Source organism: Enhydra lutris, unplaced genomic scaffold (genome assembly GCF_002288905.1).
Source record: "Enhydra lutris kenyoni isolate GAN:26980312 unplaced genomic scaffold, ASM228890v2 scaffoldscaffold41, whole genome shotgun sequence".
Lineage (NCBI taxonomy): Eukaryota > Metazoa > Chordata > Mammalia > Carnivora > Mustelidae > Enhydra > Enhydra lutris.
Genome location: NW_019154125.1, coordinates 14,071,675 through 14,092,016, shown reverse-complemented (window position 1 = coordinate 14,092,016; position 20,342 = coordinate 14,071,675). Strand labels below are relative to the sequence as shown.

At 33.7% G+C, this 20,342-nt stretch overlaps 1 protein-coding gene across 1 annotated transcript in view; it reads right to left on the bottom strand.

Annotated features, from left to right (window-relative positions):
- Positions 1–20,342, bottom strand: part of LOC111155425 (protein-L-isoaspartate (D-aspartate) O-methyltransferase domain containing 1) — a 64,380-nt gene that overhangs the window by 10,012 nt on the left and 34,026 nt on the right. Inside the window, exons 3-5 of the mRNA XM_022515576.1 lie at positions 13,741–13,843; positions 1,998–2,169; positions 42–165 (exon numbers count right to left, since the gene is read on the bottom strand). Of these exons, the coding sequence (XP_022371284.1) occupies positions 42–165; positions 1,998–2,169; positions 13,741–13,843 (399 nt within the window). The remainder of the gene's footprint in view (positions 1–41; positions 166–1,997; positions 2,170–13,740; positions 13,844–20,342) is intronic.

The following is a 20,342-nucleotide window of genomic DNA, read 5'->3' as shown; positions in this document are numbered from 1 at the left end:
CTAAGTCACATTTCAATTGGAAAGGACCAACAGTTACTTACGGAGTCCTACAGAATCTGGTTTGCCATTATCATTCTTACTTGGTTGCACAAGTGGAGCAAATGAAACAGCAAGGATATTTTTACTTTCCCAAGTATTCTGTCCAGTTCGCATAATTTGTGTTAACTATTTAGAGGGAAAAACAGAAACAGAATAGCTTAATCCTGGAAATGTGATCACCTTACAGTCACAATTTTGTTTTAATGGAATAAATGCCCCAGTGGTTGCTATAATCATTTCTATTTGAATGCAACCAAATTACTTTCATTTCAATACTCACCATAAAGTAATACAGAAGGAATGACAAATATTTGCAACTCAAGAAAAGATTAGTCGATGTAAATAAAATATCCAAATATAGTCAGGTGACTCATCATGCTGTATTTGTGATCCAATAGCTTTGAGGGGTCTTATTCCAATCCACACCTGCTAATGGCTCCCAAAATATATGTCTCACATAGGTTCTGTTGCTTGGTTAAAGCACTATACTAATAAAACCATGTTTTGTTTTGTTTTAAGATTTTATTTATTTATTTGACAGAGAGACAGAGAGGGGGCACAAGTAAGCAGAGCAGCAGGCAGAGAAAGAGACAGAAGCAGGCTCTCTGCTGAGCAAGGAGCCCAATATGGGGCTCAATCCCAGGACCCTGGAATCATGATGCGAGCTGAAGGCAGCTGTCTAACTGACTGAGCCAGCCAGGCGCCCCAAAACCATGTTCTGATTAGCGTACCAAAGACTCAACTTCATGGTGCTCCATTAGAGTAATAAAATGCAGATTCTAATTTTAATCCCAAATTAGTATTTCACAAATAATGTAATTAATCACAAAAGGATTAGAAGTTTTACCTACCTGGCAAAAACCCATCCCCAGTCCTTGGAAAAAAATATTAGCTCAGTACACGGCTTGATCAAGTTGAATTAATATCTTCAATTTCTATTATAAAAATCAGTTCATTATATTTGACATTAGCATAATAGTATGTAATTAATATTTAATAAAATACCTATGGGAAGCCATATCTTAAGTATTTGAAAATATATCTTTAAGAGAAAACAGAAGATTGCTCATCTGGGAGTCTCAACTGTGGAAGCATTCAAGTAACATTTTTCTAGGAATGTTTTTTGATGAACGTTTTTATTATGTCTTCTTAATAACTGACAAACAATTTGCCACAGAGCACAGTGCATGGTAATGATGAAATCTACTGAACTGCAAATAATATGCTGTGATGTTAAGGGACTCCTCCTAGGATTATAAACTCCAAAATGATCGAGCAAGGTCCCAGTTGTCTTATAAAATTAATCTTCTACTGTACAAAACACAGGCATTTTAAACATCTCAAACTTAGGTTAATATGAATATTAAAGATTTTTTTGAAATGTATTTTCATACATTAAGTAATTTCCTTTTGAAAGATCCACCCTTTTCTGAATACATTAGTATTTCATACATTTAATATACCTAATAATTCTAAACCAGGGCAGGCAAACTGCTGAAAAATATTTTCAAATAAGTCTATCTAGTATTAAATGAAGATTTAAAGACTTATCTGTTTCTTTAATGGATTTAAGCAGTCCAAACCAAATCCAAAATAGATTTTCTTTTTTAATGTTTAAAGAACTAAAGAATGTTGGAAACTGAGCAGTTAGTAGAGATCATCACATTTAATTAAAAAGCCCCAGGTAAAGAAACTGTAGTTAGGAAGCAACTCGGCAAACACCACACAGGTAGTAGCTAAGCTCTGGTCAAAGACCAAATCTCTTCAAATCCTAGTATAAAGGATTTCTTCTGTATTTTCTTTGGTTCCATAATTGAGAATCCATTTCAAGGTTTTTGTATTTTTTTTTAATATAGATATATCTATAAAGTGTACTTGTCTAAAATTACAACTAATTTTCACTGATTTTATTTCCCATCCTAAACTACTGTGTTTAAGCAAAGGACAGCAGAAGTTACCTGATCTTCTATAGGCATTACTAAAATGCCTCCAACTTTCAGTAATATTTTCATGTAGTTTTCATGGTCTTTCTGGACACCAGCTCCACAGTAAATTCGATCATACTGATGACTGTCAGATGCTATCTGGAGGCAATTACCAACCACAAATGCAGGTTCACAGAACTCAAATCTGCATGAAAAAACAAATCTATTTTAATTCATTTAAACAAAGATCAGATCTTTAAAAATTTAACATAATTCAGTTCTTTGAAATAGTGAAGTTACCAAAATTAATTTTAGGATAAAATATCATTATGAAATTTGATTTAAATATCATATTTATGAAGTTTAACTGGTCAAATATATTGTTTTATCATCAATGATATAGTGCATGTTTTCAAAGCATTAATCTATTTTTTTGCCATACTGAACCCTCACTTAGGGCTTAAAAAAATGAACATAATCAGGGGCGCCTGGATGGCTCAGTTGGTTAAGCCTCTGCCTTCGGCTCAGGTCATTATGCCAGGGTCCTGGGATTGAGCCTTGCATCGGGCTCCCTGCTCAGCAGGGAGACTGCTTCTCCCTCTCCCGTTCCCTCTGCTCGTGCTCTCTCTCTCTCTCTCTGTCAAATAAATAAATAAAATCTTTAAAAAAAAATACTTAAAAAAAAAATGAACATAATGAAAAGCCCCTCAGGATACCAATCTTCTGATGTGCCACAAATGATATATACTAAGGATGAGAATCACAAGGGTCAAGTAAACAAGAAAAGGTTCACCTTCCACTGCCCTTTCCAAAAAAAGCTGACGGGTCAGTGGCAATGGGAAGAGCTCATGCAGTATTTATCTCTGATTATTTTTGCTATGGCTAACAGTGGAAAGCTTTGTCAGGAAAAGACACCAATGCCCTGACCACACACCTTAGCAACCACTAAGATTAGGGAGATTTTCCTAATAGATTTTAGCAGGGCTATGTTACAGGATTGTTACAGATGTTACTGCTGCTTTGGCCCCTATGATCTCCCTATGCAACAGAAGGAGATACAGTTTCAAAGCAAAGGCATCTTATCCAGGCCACTTGTTCCTGGTTACAGTGTTGGTTCATGGTATGTAGTTATGCTTTTACAAACTACCCTATTTAGACTTCTACTTTAGTCCTTAAATTTTAACAATTCGGAAAACAGTTTCTAACATATAACAAATTTAATTAAAACCCCAATGCACTAATAAAACATGCCATCTTTTTTAAAAAACTAATTCATGGAATATCCTTTTACTTTTAAGTTGATTAAGTTAGTATGACCACACGGCAAAATCAGGCTATTATTTGAGAATGAAATAATTTACGTTAAAAGTTTCAGCATGTAGTGAAAAATGACACTGACTGAATCATAATCATTTCTACTTTGTAAAACATATCCTATTCTTTTAGTAATTAATAGACTTATTACACAAGTTTCCATTAAAATTCACTAAAACACAGAGACATTATCTTCATTAATATTTAAAGAGGAGTTTACCAGAATTATGCCTTGTCTTCAGTATCCTGTCTTCTTAGTGGAGGGGCCAGGGGTAGGGTGGGAAGGGGTGTGAGGTTGGGGTGGCATGAGTCATCAGTGTTTACTCTCTTTTCCACACCCCCCACACTAAGGTAGTCCATGTCCAATTATTTCTTTCACTGTAACTATCACCTTGCTGCTCACACTTTTTAGGACTCTTCCATCATTTTGCTCCCTATTGCACAGGAGAGAGTGAAATTCCCATACAGTACCACATGGGGCTCTTTATGATCTTACCATCAAATTGTTATGCCAGATTCATTTCCTGGCCCTGCCTTCCCCACACTGTCCCCGCCCAATACTATGCTGTAGCCAGACTGAATACAGTTGGCCTTTGAACAAGGCAGACATTAGGGGTGCTAACCTCCTTCCTCTAACATCTGAGTATAACTTAAGACTCCCTAAAAACATAACTACTAACAACCTGTTGAGAAGCCTTACTGGTAACATAAACAGTTGACTAACACATACTTTGTATGTTACATGTATTGTATACTATATTCTTACAATAAAGTAAGCTAAAGAAAATATTAATAGAAGAAAACATATTTATCATGATATACCATAACGAAATCTGCATTTAAGCCCTCCTGTACAGTTTAAACCCATGTTGTTAAAGGGTCAATTGTGTGTGCTCCTACTTGTTTAATGGAACTATTCCAAAATGTTTTGAAACCCTGTATCTGTGTATATGCTGTTCCTTTGACTGAAATTGAAATACCCTTCCTTCTCCTCTTCCCTTGATAAATGCCTACTATCCCTTCAAGATAAAATTCAAATATTAGTTTTAGAAATGAAATCTTACCCAACTCTACTTAACAGTATCTCATTCTATTTGCATAGTACATAGGAAGTGTAATCTTACTTACGTCGGAGACCATGCTTAAATTCCTTTTAAACTCAAGACTATGGTACAACTTATGAGTGTCTAAAATATGGCCAAAATATAATTTATTGACTTTTAACTAATAAGATAATGTGAATCATGTGGTTTAAACATTTCCACCACACTCACAATAAGCATTCTTTAAAATGAGAAAGTTAGACTATTTTCAATGAAGTCTATCTAAAAATATTTATTCTTATAAAAATTCATCTTAAATAATTTAATTTTATAATAATTTAAGTTAGTCTTATTTTCAGGATGAATATGAGCAGGGAATTTATATTTTAAAAATTAAATTATTAAAACCTCTTTATCAAGTCTGTTAAATAAACTCAAACATACATTTATGGTTTTAAAAGCTTTCTACCTATTAAAAATAAAAGACAGCTTAGAGAACTATTACCTAGGACAATATCACTGCAAGTAAACAACTTATAATTAAAACCACTTCTCACATAAGTGATATTTTATATGTCCTCATCCCAAAAAAATTAATTAGAAAGAATTCAGTGCCTGATTTTTAAAATCAAATGTGTGATTCTGGTCAAATTTCCTTATACTATTATTAAGTACAGTTCGCTAAGTGAAATATTTACTGAGCACCTGTTTTGTATAAAGATTGAAAAGACAATGGGAAACAATCATGCCTACATCTAGTTGAAGAGATGAACATTGACGAATCACAGTAATAAAGATTTACAACTATGATAAATGCTTTATCTAAAGGAAAGGAATAGGATTCCATAAAACTGAGGATGAAAGGAAATGGAAAGACCTATGGAATCAGAGAAAGTTTCCCTGAGAAATGTCAAGATCTGAAAGATGAGACAGGCCAATCTAGAGGTACATGGCAGCCAAGATGGTAGTCACTAGCCACATGTGGATACTGAGCCTTTAAAATGCAGCTAGTCCAAATCGAAATGTACTTTAAAGATAAAATTCACATGGGATTTCAAAGATTTAGTCCAAAATAAATATAAAATAACTCAATATTTCTTTTATATTTATGTGTATAGGGGTGGGTGAGTGCGTGAGAGTGTGTGTGTGTGTGCGTATTTCAACAGCCACATAAACTGAAGATACTAAACAAATACCCTTCTACTTATCATATCACCTGTAACTAAGAGCTTCAAATACTTTCTCCTTAAGACAATCTTCCCTTTGAAACATTCTCCCGGTTTTCCTGTTACTTCTGTGAGTATTTCTTCTGAATTTTAAAATGTATCTCCATTACCTATTACAGTCCTCAAAGTGTATTTACTGAGTGAACCATATAAAAAACAGATGTTTTGTCAGCTTTTCCACCTGCCAACTTTGAACATGAACCCAAAAAAAAGCTCAGGGCTAGAAGAGAAACTTGCCCAGAAAGTTACAGGAAAAATATATGCCTATGACACTTTCTACATCAATATGATGGTTCTTGTTTTACTAAATTAATTGCTATAGAAAGCCATCACCTTATGCTACAGAATACAGTTTTTCTCAAAATAATTAAAAAAGCAAAACTCAAATAATTAAAAAAAATCTTTGTCTTTAATGAATAAATCAACTGTTCTATAACTAAAAGGCACTTTTGGGGGGCCTTTCTGAAGATCTTAAATAAGCCACCATAATTTTAGGAAACAAATTAATGCTTTCTTCCCCTGTAATACAGATTAAAACAAGTACGTTCGCTTCCACTTAGGGAGTAATACAAAGGATCATTATACTGAAAATCAGATCTCTAAATCTATCAATTTCTACTAATGCAAATGGAACATATATTTCTAACAAATACATATGGGATCTTTACACTTTCATTTACCATAGTCAAATTAATTTCCTTTAACAGAATACTCAAACCTGAAAGGTTAATCAAACTTGAGATATAGTCCAAAGTATTGGACTATTTCTAAATACAAAATAGTAAAACTGCAGGGACAAAAGTAACACTGGGGAGAACACTATATATTTTTAAATGTTGGCACTAAAACATCTAGAACACAGAAAATTCACATGCCAAACACATCACAAAAAAACTGTAACACTACCAATTTAGTGGTTATTAAGAAAAACATCTACCAGAGACTGTCCTATCTGGGGATTCCTTTTTGTAACTATGGCTTGATCTTTTCTACCAGTAATACATGAATCCTTCACATCAGTAAAGAACACAAAAAAATTCTCAAATTGCAATTACACACACACATACACACACACACACACATAAAAAATAAATGGGTAATGGATTATCTTTTCTAATAAAGGACTTAGAGATGAGCTTTAGTATTTCTAACTAGGTACATAGTTGAGGATCTTACTTAGACATTTGGTATTCTAATATTAAAACTATGGCTTATTTTTATAATAGCATTTCACATAAATAAACCCATACCAATTCTAGGGCTAACAATATTTTTTGAGAAAGTCTATGATTAAAAATGTTTAGGGCAATGTTTATGGATATGGTCCTACCTGTGTCAGATCATGCTCATGCCAATATTTACAAAGAACTAAACAAGTGACTGGAGACATGGATGATGGCTACCATGTTATCAAAGTAAATTACAATTCCTACTCAGTCTTCCAATGTAGACAGGAAAAGAAAGAAAACGTTTTCTTCCGTAGGCTTTTACTATCTTCTGAACGCTGCATCTCACCTATGTTTCCACAAACCTCTACAGAGGCAAAGCACATGTTTTAAACCACAAATACAACTTGTGTATAATCTGGAAGACTTCAGCAATAAACTAACCAGAAGTTTTCAGTTTATTACAAAATAGTACTACACTATTTATAGATCTATACATAAAATCTAGGTTAAAAATAGTGAAAAGGAAAATCCAAATTCCATTTTTTCACATCAACCACATACTATACAAAACCTGAGTTGGGGGGAAAGCAAGAGGTATACCAAAATGGCATTTCCTATGGGGTTAGTATTGTATTCATAAAAGTATGATTCACGCGTGCTTGACCTAATTTTTATTCTTAATTTAGGAAAGTTTGTTAAAATTTTGTCTGTTAGTAAATGAAAAGTAGCAATCATTTTTATTCTTTGAAGAAAATTTCTAAAACACAACTTCCCAGATGGAGATGACTCACACTCCTAAATTATACTGAATTATACCTAACAATGTAACTTATCTGTATACAAAATAAACAGTTCTGAAATACGTGTTACAACTACAGATTGATTCACATTAGACTTATATAATCACTTGCTGATTTAAATCTGAAAATCTAGTAACTGTTTTTAGACTTTTATGCAGAGGGGAAAATATATGGCACACTCTTACTAAAGTGTACACTGGAAATCATTTGTGGAAAATATAGAGCACATATTATCTTGGTTTACAACATGAACACTTGCCCAAAATAACACCGGGATTCTCATCACTTACCTTAGCAGTGGTTTTCTTTATAGGTGCGTGTTGGAATATCTTCGTCTGGAGATGGACAGATGATTTCCTTCACAGCAGGGACCTTGCCAACTTGCCCATATAATTCTTTTGATAAGCTGCTAGGAGATCAGGGTGACCTAGCCTTGCCCTGCAGCTTCCCTCTTAGACGGATAGTCTAGGTCTAGGAGCTGACTGAGAGTAGAAAAAACAACATTCCCCTTCAATACACTGTTGAAGTGGGGGCTGAAAATTTGCACACCTAGTTTATTATGTGCCACAGGATGCTGTCATTGAAAGTTTAGACAATTATTCCAATGGAATAAAGAATTTCAAGGTCATAGGAGAAAATTCTACCTTGTTCTTATATCTCATCCAAAACAATCTGCCAAATGAATCATAGAAATCTCTTTTTCTCAAAACACTTTGTCAAAATACACATTTTGGGTTTTAAGAGTATGACTACTTAGTTAAAACAAGACAAAACTTCAAAACTTTCCACTGGGAAGAAAATCCAGGGAAACATTATATCTTGATCTCCAAATGCAGTTATACCATTCAAAGACTTACAATCAATTATTAAGCTACTGAATAAAGTAAAATTCAAAAAATCAAAGACTTTACCTTTTCAAGTGTTTTCCCTTCCAACTGCACCAAACTCATCTCAGAATAATTCAAGAATTATTTAAAGCAAAATGTTAAAAGTACACGTATTTTTCTTCCATTGAATGAAGCTTTAGGAAAATCCATGGAATCAAAAACAATCTCTGAACACTTTATAGGAAATGTGCAGGTACATTACAGAAAAGTGAGCCTTCAGTATTTCAACAATGATTTATTCTCCTATAAATATTTTGAAGCCGTCCAACTTTTCCCCATTCCATCTCTCATTGACGTTAAAATACATAACTGATAAATAGCCCTGATGACTATTCTCAAGCACTTGTTACCACCACTTGAATGTTTGTCATGATTAAAAACGGTGTACAACCTGTAATAACTGTTATAAAACTGCCATCTGAATATTATTGATATATCAAACCATTCAAATATCTGAGAAATATTTTGCAATAATGTTGAATATCTATTTGCAGATAGCAAAACTACTTCAAGTATGCCATAATTATCTTAAAGATGAAGCAGGATTACTCTCATGACAAAGCTGACAGGATTTGGAAGCATTTAATTTTTCCAATGTAAATCAAATCACATGAAAAATGAACCTGTAATTAAAGATAAACTTATGCCACTAGATACTGTCATAAATCAATTAAATAAATATTCTAAAATACTAACTCTACATTTAACTTAAAACTTATGCCCAAAAAAAAAAAAAAAAAAACCCAAAACCAAATCTTATGCCTCAACTAAAATTGAGGACTGCGTTGTCTCTCCCAGTCATCTCTGCCCTCAAAAGTAACTCATACCATAGGGGAGTTTCATTAATGAACACAGTAGATGTGCTCTGTAATAAAAAGCTGTGGTGCAATTAACCATGTTAACAGCATTCCTTAATTTTAACCTGAGGGAAGTAGATGATGAGACAGTAAATGCTGCCTCAACTTTTTAATTTGGAGCTCAGTTGCTCAACAGTAATCCATGGGTAGCAGCTTACTGCTCAGAGGAAATAAGAATAAATCAATATTTACATCACCATAGCTAAATCAGAACTAAATAAGAAGGCTGGCTTAATGAGGTCACAGCCTGTCTATTCCTCAGTTTTCCCACCTCGGCAATGTGGACACCAATATTGCCTGCTGGGCTGTGGACTAAGCACTTAGAATGGATGGTACATGGTACTCAATGAACAGACAACACATTTTTTTTTATTATCTCATTACTGTTTTCAGTACACCTATCATGACTCATTTGTATGACAAACTACATAGAAACAATAGTCCTCCCTGTTTAAATAGAATGAAAATTTTCAAATAAATCAGACCATGCTGCACTCATTTGGCTACTGACGTTAGAGTATTTCCAAAGTCAGCTACAGTACCCTTGAAACTGAAGGGAAATAGAAGGACTCATCTGTTGTAAGGAAATGGCACATTCCAAATCACGCATTCCAGAGAGCTAAGTCAACCTCATGCACATGTACACATAGAAGTACATGACTACTGATATGAACAAATATTATACTAATTACTACTCATTTGCAAAGTACTTAGGGGATAAAAGTTTACAATTCAGGCTACTTCAACTGACTTACTCTTCCAAGTTCCTATAACTGGAGAGATTATTTTGCTTACTGTTCAAGCACAAATACTGATTATAATTTGACCTTCTGCAAACTTCTTCCCTCATAAAAGCCTTTAAAACCTAGGCCCAAAAATTTGTCTAGATCAGAGTGGGCTAAAATAAAGGTGTTCTAAAGAGTTTGTGTGAAGAGCAGAACAGGGAGCAGCAGACAGGCCAAATCCAGGCTGTTGCATCTTTCTATAAATAAAGTGTTACTAGAACACCCTATACCCGCTCCCTTTCATGGTGTCTAAGCTGCTTCTGCCCTACAATGGCAGAGTTGAGCAGCTGCTACACTTATCATTTAGCCCAGGAAGCCCAAAATAGTTACTATTTGGTCCTTTACTGGAAAAGTTTTGCCAATATTTAGGAATACCTTTGAAATTAAATGTCAGTTTTATAAGGGAATTTCAGCAATTCTGGAAATACCACAGATAGAACAAAGGGATAAGCCATACAGGAGAGCTTCCCCTTCCTGCCCATCTCCAAATACAGTAAATTCAGAGTAGCCTCTCCAAATTATTTCATTTGCTGATACAAGAGTAAGGAATGGAAACTAAAAGTATATACATTACAACAAAGATTCTTTCTTCTAAAAGAAGAAACGCTACTTTCAAGACTCAGGAACCAAACCTGCTTTATAAAACACACATTTGTACTTTTTAAACAGTCACCTTACCATACACACACACACACACACACACACACACACACACACACAGTTTATAGATTCCTTCCCATCTACTACATTTAGAGTTCATTAGGATTTCCAACAGATTTATAAGATGCAATTTAAATCGTAAGTGACATAAGAACACTTTTGAAAAAAGAACTGATAAAAAAGATCCAAACAAACAGGTTAAGTAAGATTGGGAAGAGTATTAGGTTTTAGCAATCTATTCTCTGTGTTACACATAATCAAGGATGATCTGGTACTAAGGAATACAAAAATAGCAAATAATGTAACGGAGTTACTTTATATTTTGTTAATTAAATATGTATTTTGATAACCCATATACAATTAGACATAATGAAACTGCTTGGCAATGGGATTTTTAAAATGACTTGCTCAAGTTTTTCTAATTCAAAAAATTTACTATAAATGGAAATATCACCAACATCAAGAAAAATTGTGAAGAAATCATCAAAACACAAGATAGAAAGAAAACCATTATACCTTTAGAATTTCTATCACCAAAACCAAGTAATATAAAGATCAAAAAAGGAGCCCAATGAGTTACACATCAACTTCACTAAGCTTACAATCATTCACTACTTTACGGAAAATGAAACATTTTCCCAGTACTTACTACTTTTTGTATGCAAGATACTTTTATAATCTGAAAATTTTTCCTAACACTTCATAACACTACTGAAAACCAGAATAGATAACATTTCCAGAACTAGTTTTTTTAGACTGGTTTATCAATGTCTGAATCTGCTTTAAAAATAAGTTGCAACACTTCAGAAAGAACTAGATTAAAAAGTCTGACTAATTATTTTAACTAAAATAACAAGACCACTGAAAATTATAAAGAAACATTTGTATCAGTCATGTCACCATATTTTACGATTCATCATTTTATGAATAACAAATCTGCTTAACAGAATAACAACAAAACTCAAGAAATACAAGGAAATCTAATCATTTTACAATTATATAGAAATAATTTCAGAAAATTTTTTAAAATTGAGACACAAATATGTAGTCTTCAAACTTCTCTGTTGGGTATTATTTAATATTTAAATTATATCAACATAGAAATTCTTTGAATAAAGACATATTTTACTGTTTCCCAGGACCATGCCCACTTGTCAGCAATAAACTTGAGCTCCAGAGGTACTTTGTACAAAGGTGCTTCAGGGATTCAAGGTTCATCCTTGAGTGTGTTCTGCCTGAAATGTATTTCTATCTAATATATAATAGACCTTAAGTTAGACCTTAAACATTGGCTTCTACTAATAGTACTTTTATATTTTCTAAGTTCAAATGTATTCACAAAGTCCTTATGTGTACACTCTTTCAACATCGAAACACATACAACAGGAATTCAATAAATTCAACAAAATTCTATACCTCTAATAAACAATATAAAAAATTCTCATTTCATATCTTAAGCATTTAACATGCTACAAATCATCAGACAGAAACACGAGACACAAAAGAATGGTGAAATTGAATCCCAAGTTCTTATAAAACAACACAGGCTAGAAACTATTTTATTTCTGTCAAACAATTTGTTATTCTTGGAAATAGAATATGAACCAACACGGTAAGCACTTGAAAAATGATTCAAAACATAAAATGTGAATTAAATTTTAACTATTTATAAAGACAAACAGAAATAAGATAAATGATGGTATTCAGCAAGTTGATGCAGAAAATTCAAAGAGCTTGCTCAAATACACTGTATTAATTATAGAACAAAATAAACCTGAATGTTTTCCAACTCTCTCAAGCCTGCCTGAGGTCTTTAATAACCCCATTACAATCACACCTATACACACAAGACCTCTCCTTCCCTTTGTAACACTGAGGATTTTGTAGCAGTTTTCTGTTCTTCAACCAATCAAGTTCCACTTGCCAGAGGACAGACACATGGGACCAAAGGCAAGGGGAGTAAAAGCAAAGAGCAAGTGGAGGGAGAGAAAAGGCAGAGAATGGAAAAGAAGGAAAATACACTCCAACAGATATTCACAGGGTCTTCCCTGCTTCCTTCATGGTACTGTCTCAAGCTTAAGACTCTCTGGGAAAAAACCCTCAGCTCTGACTCAGACCTCCAATTTCTCAACTCTGTGGTCATGGCCAGCGTGTAGAGAGAAGAGTGAAGAAGACCCACTCCCAAAAAGCCCAAGTTGGAACTCTGGTTTTGTACTAAAATTTTGCTATAGAAGGTGACTGAGTTGTAAGCTAGTGTTCTAAGATTTTAGAACTTCCTTTCTTTAAAAATATGAGTTGAGAGATATAAATGCTGTCAAATTTTTACAATCTCACAGAGCTCATGGATTTTAGCATAAGACATGGCTGACCCATAGTTCTGACGCTGCTGAATTTTAGTAACATTACACACCAAGAAGACTCCCCTGCCAGGCTAAGGACCAAAGTCTGTGCAGTATTTCTCCGAGGCAAAATAAGAGTTCAAAACCGTGGTTTTCTAAAGAAATTGCTCAAACACAACCCTATCACAAAACAGATCAAGGTATTTCTATCATAATTATCTCTAGCTATATTACAAGGTAATTCAATGTTTTTAAATTCAATGTTTTTAAAAAACTCCTTTGTATGCTAAGAAGTATCACCCTTATTTTATAAAGAGGGAAGATCTCTTAAATACCATTCCAAAGGTATAAAACCAGTTCCAGAATTCTCTAAAGCCAAGCATCTTTACATTCTTTTTCCAAAAAAGTACCTGTATGCTATCTAATGAATGAAACATTACTATCACTAATAAAGTGATGGTAATACAGAATTATAAAATTATTTGTAATTTACTATAAGCTTAGGTAGAACAAAAATTATAGTATCAAATAATTTTTCTAACTTAATTTCTTCAGTCATTTTATACCACACGGATTTTTGCTGCATTCAATTGATTAATTCAGGATCCATAAACTAACAGCACTAAGGAACACACATGTCGTATATATCTACTTATCAGCTGCTTTCAAACCAAAACTATAGATGTGAATACTTACTTATCAAAGCTATCACTATTTTTGATGAAGCTCTCCAGTTTTTCCTTGGCATATTCCACCACATCTGAATGAAGCTCAATCCCATGATTTATTCCAAAAGGACCTGCAATTGTAGCAGCAGCATTTTTATAATATACATATATGTATATATATATATTAGTAATAAGTCTTTTAGTAATATGTCTTTACAGAGCTCTTTTAATTTCTGCTCATTTATCTATCACAGGAGCACTTAAAGGCTTAAATATATGCACATCTGCTAGCCAGATTTAAAATGCTAAATGGAAATCTCACTACTTACATGGCTTTAATTAAAAATGAAGAAAAGAAAAACAGAAAGGCTAAGTAATAAAGAGTTCTCTCAAGAGAAAAGCTTATCTGTCAAAGCAATATTGACGAAGAATAATTATATTCCTACATAAGTTCTTTACCATTACATTTTCATTTATCATTTCTAAAAATTCGGCAATTCTAAAATGCGTGAAACCATGGGCTAACATAGATGCTATATACATATCTCACACCAACCCACTATATGTTAAATTCCTGGAGGGCCAATATCACATTCTATGTTATGCCTTTTGTAGCTCCCAGTGTCTAGCAGAATGTGGCCATCGAGACACTTCACTGCAGAGCTGATCTTACTCTCCTGTTCTAGCACACTTCACACTTCACTTAGTATTTCTTTTTACCCATAGCCATGGATAAGTGACATCACAGGAATGAGAAAAAGACGAGTGAGCCCAGGAGATGGTCCTCAGATGGCATATACCAGGATGCCATCTGAGAATATGACCTACAGGATTCACATTTCCTAAAATTTCTGTGCATTACTGCCTGCCCCATGAGACACATGAAAGTAACACACACACACACCAACTCCTCTCGTTAGGCTACTTTTGAACTTCCAAAACTGAGCCGAACAGGGTTTTCAACTCTGTATTTCTGTTACATATTTTGTTATTTTGGAATTGGTCTCCTAGGAAAAAGTTTGATTATGTATTTACTTTCTCTATCTTACACATACTTTCTGTATCTTAGGAACTAATTAACTCAACATGCCTCCTACTGAATGTCATTAAAATAAAATATAAGGTGAAGTTCTACTGACCTCTAAGATTTTTTTTAAATAACAACAACAACAAAAGTCACCAATTAACATGTTTGAATGTTCAGAAGGCCCATGAAAAAAAAAGTGATCTAGAACTACCTTAGCTATAAAAATTAAACCAAAATATTTGGAGACTATCTTCAAGCCAGAATCAGATAATGCTTAACCTACTACATTTCTATCATATTGCATTTGATTAGTATTATTTAAAAAAAATAAATAAATAAAACTGGCTCTATTTGAAAAATTTATTCAGATAAGGAGGTTAAATAAAAGTTATCCAATCCATCAAAATACAACAGAATTAACTCCCTTTGCACTGTTTTTATGCTTTTAAATTATTCTGATGCAAACTTAAATGTTTTGGTTTGTTTTTGTCTCCATATGATTGAACCGTCTTCATCTGAAAACTGGAACATCCATCTGATAGCATTTAAGAACCCTTGTAATTCCTTATTTTACCATAAACTGAGTCAAACAGAAACACTTTTCAAAAAATAAAGTGGCTAAAAACTAAACTTACAGAAGAATACATGGTGACATCTTTTTAATTTATACAAAATCTGAATATTTCGATAACTTGAATTTCCATAAGGAATTAAAGAATGTTAGGAACCACTGAATAAAGTTTTACTCATTTAAAAACTCAAATTAGGGGCGCCTGGGTGGCTCAGTGGGTTAAGCCTCTGCCTTCAGCTCAGGTCATGATCTCAGGATCCTGGGATGGAGCCCCACATTGGGTTCTCTGCTCAGCAGGGAGCCTGCTTCCCCCTCTCTCTCTGCCTGCCTCTCTGCCTACTTGCGATCTCTCTGTCAAATAAATAAATTAAATATTTAAAAAAATAAAAAATAAAAACTCAAATTAAACCACAATTATTTAACATTATGTATATAATAAGGAAAATACTGTTCTATGAAATGAATTCCTTTTATTCTTAAAGGAGATCTGTTTAATGTAAAACAGAGACTTCCATATTTTCATCATCCATTAAGAATCTAGCTATACTAATCAACTATATTTATGAACACAAAACAAAACTAGGGCTACATGGGAAGAGATCAATGAAAAACATCAATACTGCTGTAATTTGAGGTTTCCTGTTAGGACCAAATGCATAAGCACTGCAATGAAGGTGTCAAGTAAAAAATCTGGAAATCATGGCTTCTATTCAATCTTTCAAACTGCTTTCTTAACAGAGGGAGTCAGACCTTCAGAGTTCTAGATCAAAGGGACTACATAGGTGTTCATCACTTGAAGACACCACTGGTCTCCTTTTCCTTTCCTTACTTTCTGCTTATAGTCTAAAACCAAAGTGACAACTTCCGGAAATAAGATTAAAGTTCATTCAGAAAATATCCTAAGAATGTTTTTCATATAACTTGTTTTTTACATTACCTTAACATAAAGTGAAAACAATTTCATTAACATATAAAGGACTTAACAATATCATAAATAGACATGCAGAATAGACTATGTATTAACTTCTAGTGCAAAAACATTTATGATTTTTTGTGAATAAAATTAAATAACACAGAGAAGTACCTTTATCACTAATAAACAGTAATAATTAATATTGAAAAAAATAAATCTAAAAGAATGCATTATTAAAAGGCAGAACTTAAAAAGCAATGTCACCAATATCTCATTTATTTAGAATGTGATATCCAACTAGAACACAGCAAGTGTATGATAAAAATGTAGCATGATACTGTTTATTAAAACTCATATTTGACATCTATATTTAATAGAAAACTAAAAAAGCACAAAGCTGCTTCTAAGGAAAGGAACTAAGAGATCTAAGGTGAGAAGGACACACTTCCATCATTACATATACCCTTTGCCTAAAGTGTCCTGACTTAACTATACCTGTAACCTTTCAATCAAAAAATAGTAAGCTAGTCAAAGAGATGGGAAAAAACTTCAGTATGAGATTTTTCACATTAATAAAATAGACAATAATTCTGACAGAAAGGTACAATGGAAAGGTCAATGGAAAAAATGAAACAGTATCCAAAAGACAAACTTTGTCAACACTTTCTAACACCATCTAACAGATAAAGTGCAAATTTAATTTTGTATTCAATAGTTTCCAATGCTATTTTGTATTTTCCAATGTGAAGTTTTTCTGTAAAACGATAAATGCATCATTTTTGTAATACATATTTTTTAAAAAAGTACTAACAGTTGACCATTACCTTTAAAAGGTAAACATTAAAGAAAAAATTGAAATATACACAGTACACAGAAGTCAAAGTTTCTTAAGACAAATAGGTACTAGAAAAACCTAGGTATCTTATGTAATGTTAGATGTGATTTTTAAGGCCGGCAAAGGCCTATTTATTAAGAGTAATAACAAATATAACAAAATTCCAATATAATAAAATCGAGACTATTTTTCCTTTGTAGTAGTTGGACCTAATCTACCTCATTTATCATCTATCAGTCAATAATCAAAGCATATTTATTATATAAAGGTCAATAATTACTAGGTTTAGTAATCTATACAATATCTACATCTTTTTTTTTACATGTATGTTGACCCTATGTGACACCCAATACTCCAGCTTCCTTCTCTGAGGCACCCTGAAAGGCTGTTTTGAGTGTGGTATGCAGGTTAGAGCTGGCCTAAGGCAATCCAGGGAAATCAGGAGAGCTTCACACAACATTTTAATGAAGTTTTCAGTGCCTTCAGTATTTTGTTTTAGTAAAGCTAATTTACAGAACACAGCTACAGGCCAAAAAAAAAAAAAAAAATCATTCATGATACCAAAACCAGAAGAGCTCTCAAGATAAACTAGTTTAAGATCCATCATTTCAACTGAGGACTAAGATCTACATTCTATGGAGTGGTAGGAAAGAGAGTGGATTTAAGGTTAGATGTCCTAGTTTCCAATCCTGGTTCCTCCTCCTATCAGCTGCATAATCTGAGACCAGTCACTTACCCTTTGAAGTCTTTCCTACTGCATAAAATCGGTTCCTGGGAAAACCAAGTAAATTATACTTTAATTTACATAGTGCTTTACACACTATGAAGTACAAAACAGGTACAAATTATTAGAAATCATAACATGCCCTCTCTTTGTATACAGAACTGATTAGCTACAGAAGCAAAACTGTAACCTCTAAGTAGTTCTCAACCCTGACTACATACCTGGGAATTTTTAAATAATAATTAAAGGTAGATTGAATTTAATTTGATTTAAACTGTAAATGCTTGGTTCCCCCCTAAGGCAGGCAGAGGGAATCTCCTAAGGTATGGCCCAGGTCCTGCCAATAACCTTAAATGCAGCCCAGGTTAAGCACACTAGCCACATCCTCCTAATATTTAAAATCCGTTCGGACTATCCAAATCTCTGCCCTCACTGGTAAAGTGTTACCAAGAATTAATAACTGCAAATAAAAGCATTATGGATAAAACTAAGTATTTACCACAAGAGGGAGCAGGTGAACCAGTTTTTTGGTTTCTATGAAAACCAGTGTAAAGTTTCTCAGTAAGAACTGAAATACGTAATGTAAAACTATCTTCTAGGAAGTTCCAATGATATTTTATTACTAATTTCAGTTGTATAAAATAAGGCATCTTTGGAAAGACTTGTAAGTTTCTAAGAATTCAGAGACAGTAATAGGTAAGCAGACAAGATTAGGTTTCACTCCTGTGAACACCCTGGAGTATAACAAAGAGACATACAATAGTGTGAAGGTAGGTAAAGGAAAGGGGAATAAAAGGAATCAGCAAAAGATTAGGTAATCATTAACTAGATAAAAAGAAACAGATCTCATATATTGACACTTAAGATACAATTAATTTCTTATGGTTTCTCCATCCTATTATATTACACCAAACAAGCACATTAAAGAAAAACAAACACTGTCAAATGTTTACTGAGTCTGGCCACGTTAGCGTAACCATTCTGAAGCTAGTTGGATTATATCCAAGATTAGACCCGGGACTTGGTTCTCTGCTCTCTAGGTTTAGGAAAGGCCTTAACAAGCAAATCCTGAAAAATTTTCCAGAAAGTTCCAGTTCCAGTCCCTTGAGCTCCTCTCAGCTGATGGATTTATAAGCAGTTTTTCTTTATTACACTTAAATCTCAGACATGTATTTACACAAATCTGAACATTTCGGTTTAAACAGTTACAGAAAATGGATCCAAGCCCCTACATAAACTACATCTCTAAAATACCAAAAACAGACATCACAATCAGCTCATTTACATATTTCCACCCAGTAGGCTAATAGTCAAGTCTAGTATCTTCACAACTTATGACTATGTCTACAGTGGAACATTAACATCAATTGTATCTACGAAATTCAGTAAACTGAGAAAAAGCTGTGCTCACCTACAAAACAGAAAAGTTTTCAGAGCTAATTTAAACAGCTTTAGCTTTTTATTTAAATTCTTTTTAATGCAATCATTTCCCCTGGAAGCCATTTTCAATAGCTCTTTCATTCCACTGAATATTTATTTGTGAAATACCTGAAGATATGCTGGGGCCAGTGTAGTGACCAATTCACACAGTATCAATACTATGAACTAAATGAAGAGAACAGCCAATGAAATCGACACAATGCTTCTACAGCTAGTTCAGAGATGATAGGCACAATTTCAATGTTACAGAATGTCTTCTGCACTGCTGTATCCTCAGTAGATGGCACAAATATTCGATATAATTAATTTTTTTTTAAAAGAATGATAAAGTACAAAAATGTAGCTATGGGGTGCCTGGGTGGCTCAGTGGGTTAAGCCTCTGCCTTCATTTGGCTCAGGTCATGATCTCAGGGTCCTGGGATGGAGTCCCACATTTAGGCTCTGTGCTCAGCAGGGAGCCTGCTTCCCCCTCTCTCTGCCTGCCTCTCTGCCTACTTGTGATCTCTGTCAAATAAATAAATAAAATCTTTAAAAAAAAAAAAAAATGTAGCTATGGTCCCAAACTTAAAAGGTTCACAACCAAGACTGAGGCAAATGATATACACAAAGCCTAAAATGCTATTTTTCATGTCTTAAAGTACACTAGCAAAGGTCATTAAGTATATGTCAGATCCATTTTATGTTATTATCACAGAACAGGCATCCCACAGAAGACAGAAGATAAATACATTCCTTTCAAAAGAAATCTTACTAATTTTAGCTGTTGATAGGAATCTTCTAAGATGCAATACATATTTTCCTTTACATACCTAAGAAAAAGATGACTTCAAGTCAACTATTATCCCTACAATCATGTGAGTATTGTGCAAAAGGAGAGGTATCCCAGACTCTATGAAGCTATTCTTGAAGTGGAAAGACAAACAGATAAAACGGAGAAAAGGAAAACCTTTTAAAGTATGCCTTTTGAGGGGCACCTCGGTGGCTCAAGTGGTTGAACGTTTGATTCTTGATTTCTCAGGGCTGTGAGACCAAGCCCTGTGATGGGCTCCACTCTGGGCATGGAGCCTGCTTGGGATTCTCTTCTCCCTCTGCCTGTCCCCCAACAAACACACAGGCATTC